Source organism: Ambystoma mexicanum, chromosome 10 (assembly GCF_040938575.1).
Source record: "Ambystoma mexicanum isolate Mex_15411 chromosome 10, UKY_AmexF1_1, whole genome shotgun sequence".
NCBI lineage: Eukaryota > Metazoa > Chordata > Amphibia > Caudata > Ambystomatidae > Ambystoma > Ambystoma mexicanum.
In genome coordinates, this window is record NC_090932.1 from 273,050,135 (window position 1) to 273,063,824 (window position 13,690).

The 13,690-nt window shown below is 47.0% G+C and overlaps 1 protein-coding gene across 4 annotated transcripts in view; it reads right to left on the minus strand.

Annotated features, from left to right (window-relative positions):
• YEATS2 (YEATS domain containing 2) overlaps positions 1–13,690 on the minus strand; it is a 1,971,885-nt gene that overhangs the window by 1,688,509 nt on the left and 269,686 nt on the right. For all 4 annotated transcript variants that reach the window (XM_069617830.1, XM_069617832.1, XM_069617831.1 and 1 more), the window contains one exon: positions 9,559–9,645. In XM_069617830.1, coding sequence (XP_069473931.1) covers positions 9,559–9,645 — 87 coding nt within the window. The remainder of the gene's footprint in view (positions 1–9,558; positions 9,646–13,690) is intronic.

The following is a 13,690-nucleotide window of genomic DNA, read 5'->3' on the forward strand; positions in this document are numbered from 1 at the left end:
TAGGGGAGACCTTGTTAGGGAGAATTCTCTGTAAGGCTAATTTCCCAAACCCAGTGAGTCCCCCAGCAGATTTTTGGGATCTATTTTTTTCTTTCCTGCTAAGAGTGGGATTCTTTTGCTCCCACTCTTAGATATGATTTGAGGTGTTCCTTTAACTTTCCATGCGTTTTATGGGCTACGGGGTCTTTTACTCCATAGAGTCGCATGTGGTTTTTTGATGTGGGTTACACAGCACCCTCCGTGCCGTAACCCAGGGGTGTCGTAGCAACCCCCCAACATAGACTCCATACCCTGGGACTGACTACTGTCTCCCAGGGCATGTAAAGTCACCATTGGCTTTGCTAGTCCCAAATTATGAACAGAAACCAGTACAAACCATCATATTGTGGACGTACTGGTCGGGGCAATTCGATTGCCCTGGGGACTGTTGTTCGAGGGGGCACGTCTCCGTCCCCCCTGATGGAGTTTTGGCTGGTGGCAGTGGATACTACTTTTTATATTCGACCGCGAATATATCACTGGGATTTTCCCATTGTTCGAGGCTACCAACTTTAATTATTTAATTCTTATAGCCTCGAACATACCGCCGGTTTATTTATTTAATATCAATTCGCCGGTTGGTTATTTTTTGCCACAACTCTATTCTAAAATGGCGTTTGTGTTCTCTTCTGTGACTCTAACCCAAGTCGAGCCCTTTGTTCCACTTTTTGGCGGGCTTCTCCCCAGAAGCCTCCAAAAGTGGTGCCACTCTGTCTGGGTACCACAGAGGGTGTGGGAGGGGGTTTAGGCACCCTGGACTGAGTTACCTTGGTAACTCAAGTTGCACTCTTGTGTGATTGGCCCAAGTGGTGAGCCGGCTTAGCATGTTTGATTAACAGCTAGGCTGAGTGAATGGGGGTGTGCTGCATAAAAGCAGGGCTTTGGGGATTGGAACTTCAGACGTCGCCACTGGACCTAAAGAATCTGAGGAGGGAGAAGCTGAGCCGGCCTGCAACGATGACACCACCGGTGGAGCCCTGCTGAACCGTCTCACCACTTTTCCCAACGCAGAGGAGATCTCCAGCCCGGAGAGTCTTCTTCCTTCGACTGGTGGGGATAACCAATCTACCTTCTTTTCGCCTTCCTGGAGCATCTCGTGGCCGCCTTGCCTGTGCCAAGCACCCCGGCAACCGGGATACCACGTTTTCACCATTACCGCGAACCGAAAGGGTAGTACCTTTGTACCGGAGAACTCTGCGGCTGGTTTCTTCCCTGGCAGTGCAACGACCTTCATCTTTCCTCCACGACGAGATCTTCTCTTCCTCTGGACGACGCTACAACTTGCACCCGCTGCCAGGAACATCTGCCCCCGCTAGAGGATCCTCTCCATTTAAGGTACCGTGTTCCGCCTGGCTTCCCTTGCAACCGATTGAACGGGGTGTATTAAATCCTCGTCTCTCGAACCTGGGTTAGCCTGGGACACCTTAGCTAACTTTTCTGAACTGAACTAAACCTTTTTCGAACTACCTCCACAAACTTTGAAGACTCTGTAACTGTCCGATCTTGGGCATCTTCCGCCTGGCTCCCTTGAAAGTGGGCCTGGCACCTAAACTTCCTTGCTCACCAGTAGCCTGTGCCTTCCTAACTTGCTGTGATTCTTTAAAAAGTGTTTTGTGTGTGTGCTTCCATAATTCTGCTTTTCCCTCCCTTTTTATTTAACTTGTTGGAGTGCCATCGAACGTTAAGCACTCACCTCTGTCTGGAAATAAGTGGTGTTAACTAAGACTTGTCCAACAAGTAATCGGGGATGTACATATGATAATAGTGATTGTGTTTTGAACTTATCTTACCAATTTAGTGCTAGTGTGTTTTATAAGTGTGTGTTAAATAATGATATACTTTTACACCCAAGCTCTGGTCAGTGTTTGCTTGTGCTACTGTATTTCTGTACCTATTTTGTATGACTGCTCAGCCACAGCTACCAAGTGAATCTGTGTGGTACAGACTGCTACCAAGTGGGTTTACTGCCAAACACCTGTAGTCTTAAATCTTTTGCAGTGGTCCCTAAGGGACCTGCGCAGGTTTCTGCCTAACAGACCTCCTCCATCCCCCTGTAGCCTACTCTACATCAATTATATACTGTACCCATCCCCCCACATATATATGGGGGTTGAAATAAAAAAAGTTGTCATTTTCAGTCGTCGCCGTAAAAACAATGTAATTGTATGATCCCGTTAAGCATGGGCTGTTAGGAATCCCCCAAACACCCCCCCCCCTCCAGGTTTACGCGTGGGTCGGAGAGACCCACGTTTGAAGCAAGTCGCTTCACGGGGTTCATCAGTCACCACACATCTCGGGACTGGCGTCTGCCCTCAAGATGGTGGCCCGCCAGATGCTAGCAAGGCGATTCCGGCACAGCGACCTCCAAGTGATTGAACAACTTCCAGTTAGCGACTAGAAAAATGAAAAAGAGCGCATTATCGCGTCTTTCCAACGGCCACGCACCAAGAGGTGCGTTCAGACTTCCAGAGATTACTGCTACCAGTACAAGTAAGTTACCATAGGTTTAAGTCAATTTAGGAAGACTTTAGGTCTTCATAGTTGGGATTGCTTCAAGCATAGTTTAAAGACTTTTTACTTATATGTTCTACATGCTTCAAGGGAGAAGTGCTTTTTCCAACTTTTCACCACGAAGTATAGGGTAGTGTTTTTGCATCAATACACTACAACCTACCATTCTATTTGTGTTGGCTCCATCAGCACTGTCCCCGGTCTGCCTCACCCAAGGTAAGACCATTACCAGTTATGCACAGGAGTCCCCACCCTATGTGTCCTTCCCCTTTTTCCATAATTACTTTTTTATTCTCTTACCAGCCTGATATCCATGGCTTCATCTCCTCATCTCTAAAGAAGAATGTCCAGAGCATCTTACCACCCGCTTCACGGCATTGTGTCTTCAAGACACGTCTGTCCAACCCACACTCATACAACACAGGCAAACCAGGGTTTGTCAGTTGCCCCTGCTTCCTGATCTTAGCAGAATCATGAGCAACCTCAATAGCTTCTTCCTCCTCATATGTCCGGACCGTCCGGACAAGCTGCACGTGACTCGGGTATTAGCATGGGCAATGGGTATGGGTGACCACCTGAACACCTGGTATCTCACTCCAGTCACACTGGAGCGACTATTCAGCTTGAGGTAAGTACTACCATGAGCCCCACAGTACCTTAGGATGTTTGAAGAAAATGCAGCTGGATTTTTTCCTGTGCAGCAGCAACAGACCCGGTCTCTGGTTTCCTTAGTCTGGTGACGAAAAGAGGGACTCTGGAAGGGAGGTTGAAGCAGCAGTCGCGAGAAAGGACCCTCAGCAACGATTTGTTCAGTCTCCCACGTCAGTCTGTGGTTTTGGTGCCTTTTTTCAAGCTCCAAGAGTGAATGGTTAACGCTGGGTCAATCTGCCTCGATTCTGCAGTCCGGCACTCTGGTGAGGGGACTTTAAGGTGTGTGATTGGGTCTCTGGAGGCCCAACTGGAGCTCACCAAAGTTGTGGGAGGATTCATACACTGGAAGACAATGCACTGCATTTGGGTCAGAGGTCCCCTGTTATTTGCAGTTTGCAGCTCTAGAAGGTCACAGCACGTCGGGGGATGGCTCGTTCTTATGGCTAGTTGGTCCCACCAGCCAAAGGGAAGGAGTTCTCTTTGGAGCTCATCTGTCAATAAGAAAACGGGTTCAGGACAGCCATCTCCTCCCCTGCTTCCTGTCCTCACAGACACACTGGAGCCTAGGTAGGCACACAAAGGGTTCCCGTCAAAGGCAAAGCTCACATTCAGACCACCCCCTCCCGGAATGTTAGAAGAAGGGCTAACAAAGGACGACCACACAAAAAATAGCTAAGAAAGAAAGGAGCCACCATGTTAGAACATAGGTGACCCTCATGTGCATACCTGCAGCTGTGAATACAGCCTGCGGTAGAAAAATGAACAAACGTTGGTAGAACATGTCCACTGCCACCAGCCATAACTATAGGGTTGTCACTGTGACCTAAAAGTCACAGGAGCAGAGAGAAAGGGGATACTAGGTATCCCCTCAGCACTCCATATAAGGTGGGGTATGCTAATCTCATAGGTTAAAGTTTTAGAAGGGATAACATTAGTTCTTAGGGAAAATTAAAGAATATAAAAGGTGAACCCAAAGGGTCCCCAGCAATACTGTACATAGGGTGCTGTGCGCTGCAAAGGTGAAACACAGATGTCTTTAAGAGATATGGAGGAAAGCGAGACTCCATAAAAATAAGGTAAAACAAAGAACAGAATTTCCATGGTTTGAGCAAATAAGAATGAATGAGTGGGAAAAAGGCTCCCTTCATTCAGAAGAATACAAAACGGTCTCGAAATGCAGCAAAAAGTGCTGGGGGTCTCACTAGGAGAAGGGATTAAGCATACATCGGATACATCTCCGTAACAATCCCCATCTAAACCAAGTAGGTCAATTTATCTGGCCCTAGAAAAATCGGTTTAACAATACGATCACCATTCCGTACAAAGGATGACTTAAATCATCCTCTATGCCCAGCTGGGCTTGGTGGTTTCCTTCGTACTCTGCACATTTTTCCTCCTTAACTGGTGCCCCAGGTTGTGTTATGATCTACTCTATTTATTGTCCATCTTGTGTTGTTTAAAAGAGGGTCTGTTAGCAGAAGATGGCTGAGATCACACTTGGTAACAGTGTATTGAAAACCTTTTATGTTAGAGAAAGATGGCTGAGAGGCTTTGCTTGCCTTGCAGCCAAAGCAGACTTGGGCATTAATGGTAGCAAATCATTTTTAAAAGGACTTCAGAAGCGTGTCAACTAGATCCCCCAGTGTGCCCCATCTTTCTATGAAGAATGCATGGTTTCAGAAGATTTGGTACCCCAAGGGATCTGATGAACTTTAGGATGCCCGGTTTCTGGACTTCTTTGTATCGAAGCGGGGCACCCCCACGCTGTGCATTCATGACAATATCACGTTTGAATAGGTCAGCCGGTACCTGAGAATAGATGTTCCTACAACTGGGAACCTCACTCACAGGAAGTACTAGAGCAAGCCTTCCCTAATCTGGTTGATACAGCCATGGAACATGAATTGCAATGTTCACAGTGACTATGGAAAGCACTGCAGGTTTCAGTACAATGTCAGGTGCTGAATCACCTTTACCTAGGACAGCTTGCAACCTACCACAAAGTTGACAGTTTCTAGAGGATTTTTTTCTTTTTTTCAAAACACCAACTGAAGCTATGATCTCTGTGCTAACCCACTTCAGCAGTCATAAGTACTGACTGAGTGGAAGGTCAGGATGCATGTCAAATGGTCAACAAAGGATAAAGGTTAGAGTGACTAAAGCAATGCAACAATTCATCTTACATGAAAGCAAAGCAGACGCAACAGAGGGAAGACACTGTCCTGTATGTCGAAAAAACAGCAACAAAAAGTGAAGGTTGGTGATACTCCATTTATAGGTCCAGGGATGATGCAAAGAGAGGGAATGAAGAGCTTTTAGAGCTATCTTTTAAGAGGTGTTTGTTTGGTTCTGTCTGTGGCGGAGATAATCTAAATTAATAAAAGTCAAAATTTGTTTGTGGCTTGGCGAAGCGTTGCTCCTTCTACAATTCCACGCTGGTTCACCAATCTGCAGCACATTATGAATACTTCCCCGGTTGGGTCTCTCCGGACATTACTGGCTACATGTCATTTGGACACCCCACCCCTTTCCCCGGATTTCAGCAAAAGTCAGAATGAGTTTGTGGCTTTGCGAAGCTTTGTTCCTTATACAATTCCACACTGTTTCACCAATCTGCACCAAATTATGCATAGTTTCCGGTTAGGACCCTCCAGACATTACTAGCTGCATGGCATTTAGACACCCCACCCCCTTTCCCTGCATTTCAGCACCTTCACACATGAGACGGATGCCTGAAATCGTCGAAACATCAGGCTGATCGCAGAAGGACCGGTCTCAACAGGATGAACAAAACTCGAGATCCCATAAAACCACTTTTCAAGGCCCTATGATGCACGGTTTCCAAGATATTTGCACTGCAATGAACGGTATCGTACAAAAATGTCGCCCTCATTTGTGCGCCCCCGCAGTCACTGTGACTTTGGAGGCGCACAAAATGAGGGTGACATTTACTGCGCCCAAGCAGAGCAGGGATTGCGGGGGTGTCCCGCGCTCTTCCTGGGTGTAGTAATGGGGGTCAGGGGTGTCCCCCGCTTAGCATTTCGGAAAGCAGGGGACACGTTAAAAAAAATGTTAAAAAAATAAAAAAATGAAAACCACCCTGCGGCGTCAGCTCCAACCCACGTTAGTAGGAGGAGCACTGCAGGGATCGCAGAGTGCGGGCGGCATATGCAGAAGTGTGCCACCCTAAAGGTAAGTGTGTTTGTGTTGGGGTTGGGGGGGGGGCACAGTGATCCATATGATCACTGCACCGCGCCGTAACTGCGTCGGCATTTTCGGCGTCGCAGTTGCAAGCGGCGCAGTGATCACATAGATTCCAATGAACTGCACTACGCCAGGGTGAGGCGACAGTTAGGGAGAGCACAGTATGCATAGTAGGTGATTTTCCATAGTTGCGTTATAAAAGATTCTGCTGGTTTACCTTTTAGTAATATTTATACAAACACTTCTTCCGATGGCACATGGTTTTGGCTTGGCTAGCTGTGATAAATTGCCATGTTAATCGTTAGTTCCCCCGCCTCCCCCCTGACCTTTTGTAAATCTCCAGCACTACCAGAAAAGTCGTCAGGCCTGGTACGATAGTCGCTTGTTTTGTTCCTCTCCTTTCACCCTCCGCCCCCTTCCCTAACCTCTTGTCAATCTCCGGCTCTACCAGGTAGTCGCTTGTCTGTTCTCATCTCCTACCCACTCTACATCCCCTCCTTATCATTGTCAAAGCTCTTGCACTATCTGAAATGTTGCCATGCCTAATACGATAGTTAATTTCACATTCTTATTGCCTCAAGGCATTGTAAGAATGTCATTGTATTATCCCTTGCTCCCTCCCTTGCCTTGAAGCACTTTGAAACACGTGTGTATAGGCGCTATACAAATAAACAATCAAATTATCAATCAATAGCACACCAATTCCCCCCCTCACCCCAAAAAAAGACTGCTCCGGAGTATGTCAGCAGGCCACACGCGCGCTTCATGTTCATCCTCTGACAAACTGGCCTGTCGCCTGCTCCAAAGGCAATACCGGCTCTCCGTTCTCACCAAGAAGAGAGCCCTTATCCAAGCCCGCATCACTGCGGCATCCAACAATTCGGCTGAACTCTTTAAAATCTGCAAGGAGCTGGCCAACCCTGCTGCAGTCTATACCTCTCCTGTCCCCTCCCAGGCCCTCTGTACGGCACTGGCCTCTCACTTCATTTCTAAAACTCGGGACATCCTGTCCTCCCTCTCCTCCCATCACATCCCCCCTTCTATTCCCTGCCCATCATCTGGCCCTTCTGCAGCCACCCCTCCTCTCTCCTTCTCTGCCTTTCCCCTTTTTCCCGCTGATGAGGTTTTGAGACAAGTCCAATCTATGAAAGTCTCGTCAGCACAGGTCCACCCCTGCTCCTCCAAAACTATTAAGGACCACATCGACTCCTGGGCTCCTGCCCTTGCTGACTTCTGCAATCACTCCTTCGCCTCTGGAGTCTTCCCATCCCCTCTCAAGCAATCCCTTGTGCATCCCCTTCTTAAGAAACCCTCTTCCGACCCGTTATGCCCAGCTAACTATCGCCCTATCTCTCTCACTCCTTTCCTGGGCAAGCTCCTGGAGAAACTTGCCATCTCCCAGCTTAATCTCCATTCTGAATCTGTTGGTAGCCTTCACGACCATCAGTCTGGCTTCAGAGCTGCCAGAGGCACGGAAACTGCTCTCCTGAACATCCGTGAGGACCTGCTCTCAAACCTTGACTCTAATATTCCTTGTGTTCCCATTTTACTTGACCTCTCTTCTGCCTTTGATACTGTCAACCATACCATCCTGCCTCTACTCTCCGCCCTCTGCAGGAGAGCAGAACAGGACTGCGAGACTTGTCCTTGGCCTCAAGCCCAGGGACCGTATCTCTCCAGGACTGAAAGCGCTACACTGGCTCCCTGTGGCTGCGAGGATTAAGTTCAAAACCCTCTGCATTGTCCACAAGGCCTTCTGGGGCCTGGGGCCAAAATACCTTCAACTCTCCCTTCCTAAATATCTTCCTTCTCGAGCACTTCGCTCTTCCGCCTCCAACTCCCTCAGGGTCAGCCGCTTCAATGAGTTGGGAGGGGGGGGGGGAGATCTCTCTCCGCAGCAGGGGCCTCCCTCTGGAACAGCCGTCCTGCCTCCCTGAAACATGAGGAGAACCATCTTCGGTTCCGGAAGCACCTCAAAACCTTCCTCTTTGCTTCTGCTTTCTCTCCCCCTCTCCCCTGCTAAACCACTGATACTGTACTGAATCAGCAACTGGGCCACTCACTAACCCTGGTCCTTGGCCCATCCACTCTCCCCTGCACTGCCTTCCTTGCTACCCCCTGCACTGCGGGACTGTCTCTGTATCCCTACAGCCCCCCTCCCAGCACCTGTTCTGCACTTATCTTGCACTTGCCACTAGCTGACCCTCTTTCATTACTAACCCTGTATTGCACTTTCCCCTCTCCCTTCCCCCTTCCCCCTTGCACTTTTCCCGTCCCCCCCCCATCCATGCACTTGCGCGGTCTGAATGACACCTGGCCTAGTAGGATCGTTGTCTGTCTCCCCTTGTTCCCCCCCCCCCTGCCTCGTCGCGCCTTGAAACACTTGTGTATAGGCACGTTACAAATGCCATATCATATCATTTCATTCACAGTGCAGTTTACTTCAGCAAGAAATAAGCAATTTGGAACAGCAATCTACAAGATCACCAATTTCAAACAATTGAGGAGTGGTATGTCGGTCTACAGAACCCATTCAGAGAACAGGTACATTTGCTAGTGATAAATAAACCAGTTGGGAAGGAGGGAGAGCAGGAGGCCAGAGACAAATTATATCAAATAATCAGCAAAAGCAAAACAAGGCCCAAGTGCGAAGACCCGAAAACTGCAAATTAACCAGCTGCTTTTACACAATGAGCGAGTGGGCATGTCTCTGGCAGATTTCATGGTTAGTTGCTTAAAAGTGCTTTTGTTGATTGACCAAGCAAGCAAGTCCAAGTCTTGTAAGCGTCAATACATCACCCTTACCTATGCTATGGATAGGCAATCCTATAACCTCAATGTATTATCTTTTCCCAATGTATCTTAAAGCGGATGTGGCGACAGTCCACCGACCAAAAGGGATGAAGAACTTATGAATGGCTTTGCTAAACTTGAGCTAACCAGAACTTGCTGATGGTTACCTATGTGAATGTGGTCATTTTTACAGACATCCAGATACCTCAGATAAGCATGCGTAGCAAATTGACAAATAAACACACAAAAAACGATTAGCAAAAATATGTAAAATGTACAATTTATACAAGGTCTCACAAACAAAACATATTTGCTCAATTCTTACTTGCTCAGTACGTGTTGAAATACCATTTATTTTACCTCTTTGTGAAGTCCTGCAGATGCATAATAGTTGGCCACAATACAGGCTCGCAGCTTGTCCATCATTTTTCTGGCATCGATCAACCGCTACAAAATAAAATGACAGCTTCAAATGAGAAACAACCCCCAGTTATCAGTCTATCATCATTATTATATTGCCTACACTTTGTCACGGATCACCATGAAATCAAGGCCACATTCCCACGCACAATACAAATCCCAAAACAATCACGCCTGCCGTTAAAGGGAACGTTCAGTGCAGTGCAAGTTTCAAATGCTTCCTACATTTTTATTTTAAAAAGAAACCCTTTCAGAATGGTTTTGTTTTAAAATAAAAGTATAGGAACAGTTAAGCTTAACCGCTCCCGACCACTTCGATCACTTGTGATAATCAAATTCATCCCCCCAATCAAATACGTTATTGTGGGAACCCTAGATTACATCCACTTAGTAGTGTGACAAATCTGGCAGTCTCATCACTAGACTCTGGGGGAGGGTCTTCGTCGCCAGGAAAGGGCAGAGGTTACCCGACTTCAACCCTGGGGGTGGCCATCTGCGGGAGGTCTTCATGGGGGAACCAACCTCAGTGGGGTGAAGCTGGCTCACTAGAAGAAGACCGGTCATACCTCACCCCACCCCCCTTGTGAGGGATAATAGTCACCAGTCATTGCCTTCCTACGAGGAATAAGGCCGGAGTAATGAAGATCACGCCCGCTCAAACTCACACAGTGCAGGCTCGCTGCTCCGAACAGCTGCCCAATGCCAGGAACTTTAAAGCACCCGAAAAGCCGGGAAGAGGAGATGCACAATACCCAAAACCAGTAGGGAAATCAGAGGGACTCTGAGAAGGTGAGATCGTAGCAGTGTCAGAAGAGGCGGCTCCGAGACTGGAGGTCTGCTGCATGGAAGTAAGGAGCAAGAGGTTCTCTGCTGGGAGAGCCGCAGCAGTGCGAGGACCAGAAGCCTATGCAACTCTGGCCAGATGACAAAGCTTACCCCTGGGTAACGCGCAGACTGTAGAGAATGCCAAAGCAGCCAGGAGAGACGGGTGAGCCCACAAGCAGGATTGGGGCCCTTCGAGGCATACCCCGCTCACCAATTGAAAGTAATTGGAAAGCCGGGGAGAACCCAAGCAGGGGAGCTGGGGGTAACCTGGCAAGCACATGAAGTTGTGAATGAAACGCGGGGAAAAGGCCTAATACTCGAATTGAAAAGAATATGAGCATAAGAGTATTACAACATTGGCAAAGTCTGGGCAGGAGAGTATACAAGGCATCTCGAATGCGAGTCTGGTACACGCACCCAAATAAAGTGAACAAACATGTCTGATAAAGTCCTGACAGGGGAGCATATCAGGCAATTTGAATGCAAGTCTAGGATCCAGAACCAAAATACAAGTAGTCTTAATCAAGCCCTGGCAGTAGAGCACACCAGGCACCTTTTGTTTATAAGTCAGGAGACTCAAACCTGAATGGTGTTGAATAAAGGTGTATGAATGTGTTATGCCACTCCATGATCGAGAGTAATCTTCCCAGTCGATTTCCCAACTATACTGAATTTTTTGACATTGACAGGACCTGTTGGTGTGGATAAACTGGAGTACATTATTAATATTCTTAGTAGCAGCTCTGGCATAAATACAGGCCACAAACATGCACAATTCTGCAGGATCCTCTGGAAATCAGGGCCATAGTTCCCTATCTAGCTGACTAACATTTTCAACTTGTATGAAATTCGGCTTGGGTATACCATAGTGTATCGGCATTTCAGCAAAGGCTATGTACTTTGCATCCAAATACAAGTCAGAAATAATCAATTAGTGACTACTGTACTCCTAGTCCATAGTTCCCATACTTCCATACTGATGGGAGACCATCCCACAGGGATGGGGCTGAAGCCTTTTATGCACCACAAAACTAACTTCGCCTTTAAATTTAAAGCACACAAGGGCATGTCTGCCCACCCTGATTTCTCCCACCAGCCTTGCTCATCAGTCCGTCTGCTACAACTAACTAACCGATTTATGGGCACAGAGGGCGAGTCGTATTGAGGAAAGTGGACTATGGACTAGGGAGTACAATGGTCACTATGGTGAGTAACGTTCTTACTCCTACTTCCCATCCGGTTTCCTCCATACTGATGAAAGACTCCATAGCAAGAAAAGGTCATGGAAGATAGGAATCTCTTACGATTTGTAAATAGGTTCTGCTTGACCAAAGCTAGTGTCAACTCTGCAGCCAGTATCTAGACCATAGTGCTTGCAGAAGGCAGAGGGAGTGCACCATGTGGCAGCCTTACTGATCCCCATCCCAGTAAACGTTACAATGGAAAAATCAGTCATGAATGTAGCTCCGATAGTGTGAGTGTGAAGGCTCTTTGGAGGAGCGCACTTTTTCAGGAAATAGCAATGGTACATAACCAAAACAAGCTGCCGAAATACAGGCCTTGGAAACAAACACGGAATTGGACTTCCTAATCAGTTTCGTCTGTAGATATAGAACCGAAGAGCTCTTTTGACATTAAGGGAATGAAAAACCGTCTGAAGAAGACTGCCAGTTGAATAAAAGACTTGTTTATATGGAAAGAGGAAACCACCCAAGTAACGCCAAGAGGGTTCTTAAACCCCACTTTTTTACTTGTGAAAGGGAACAGGGGGCTCAGAAGCAGAAAAGTCGTGTATCTTGCTTATTCTCCGTGCAGATGTAAGGACCATGTAAAGGGTAACCTTTCAGGAAAGAAATTAACTTTGTAGAAGGAAATGGCTCAAAGACTATGGGCCAGGGCAATCAAGACAATGTTACAGTCCCATCCGGGGGGAGCCCTTTTAACAGGAGGTGTGAAAAGGCCAGAGCACAGGCCTGGTCAATAGCGGATGAGAACCCCTCTCATTTGGGGGTGGAAGGGCTCCCAGGAAGAAATTCAGAGCCCCTCCCCCAGCGACGAGGATGGTAGCAGTTGAGACGCCCAATTCCCAGCCCCCTTGTGCCAGCCTGTACATGTGCAGGCACCCTTTGTCTAACACCATGCCTCCTAAAGAAGATGCTTGCCAGATTGTTTCCATCTTTCCTAGTGCTAACATACCAGAGCCATGCAAAAGCAAGAACCAGTGTAGGGATGAATTTCTTGCATCCAACACGTGAGAGAAAATATAAATTGAGAAACACACACACACAAATTCAACAAGTATATATGAAAGGTCAGTATGACATGCATGTAGGGATAGGCACAGCATGTAGGTCCACGAAACACAATAGAAACTAGGTCAGCCTTCTAATAGATGAGCACACTGAAATAAATTTAGGCCATGAACATAACATAGCCGTGATAGTTCTCCATGTCACATGAAAAGGATAAGCAATCGGTCAATGAAGCGATGGGCAAACAAATATTGGAACGCCAATTATAAAATAGTATAACTTTATACTAATAATGGCGCTAGCCAGAAATCTCTGCAACTCGGGCCAGACTATGATGGAGGGAAAAAAATTAAATCTGAGGGACCTCGACACGTGAAGGACTACGGGTAAAATCGACGTCTCATAACAAACACACCCAGTCGATGTCCCTTTTCGAATTTTGAAAACAAGTCGTGCAATACTCAGATTACCATTAGATGTCAGCCTATGCAAAGCATGTGATTCTAAGAAGATCCACAAGACTCAGAAATGTATATATATATATATATATATACATACATATACACACACACACACACACACACACACACACACACACACACACAGGATGCCTGGGTTACAGAGGAGGTACTTTTTGAAATTAGAGAAAAGGGACAGCCATGAGGCCCACTGAAGTCTTAATATAATATATTTATCACTCTCAGAGCGTTGGAGCATTCGTGGAGCCATCTGTGAGAGGAAAAACCTTGTTTGTCCGTCAAGAGCCTGCGAACAACTGAGTTTGAGGTGGAAAAATGCATCTTGTGGGATGCGCTGCACAACAACATCCGCTAAGTGGATTCCATCGAGATGTGGGAGGATGTCAAATGGGACACAAAAAAAGGCAGTAGGTCATTGAGTGAGAAAGTCAGAGGGTTGATGCAGTTGTCCAAAGACAAGTGGCAAAATCCGACCCTTTTGCTCCAATACTGGGAACAAGTGGAAGCTCCCAAGGA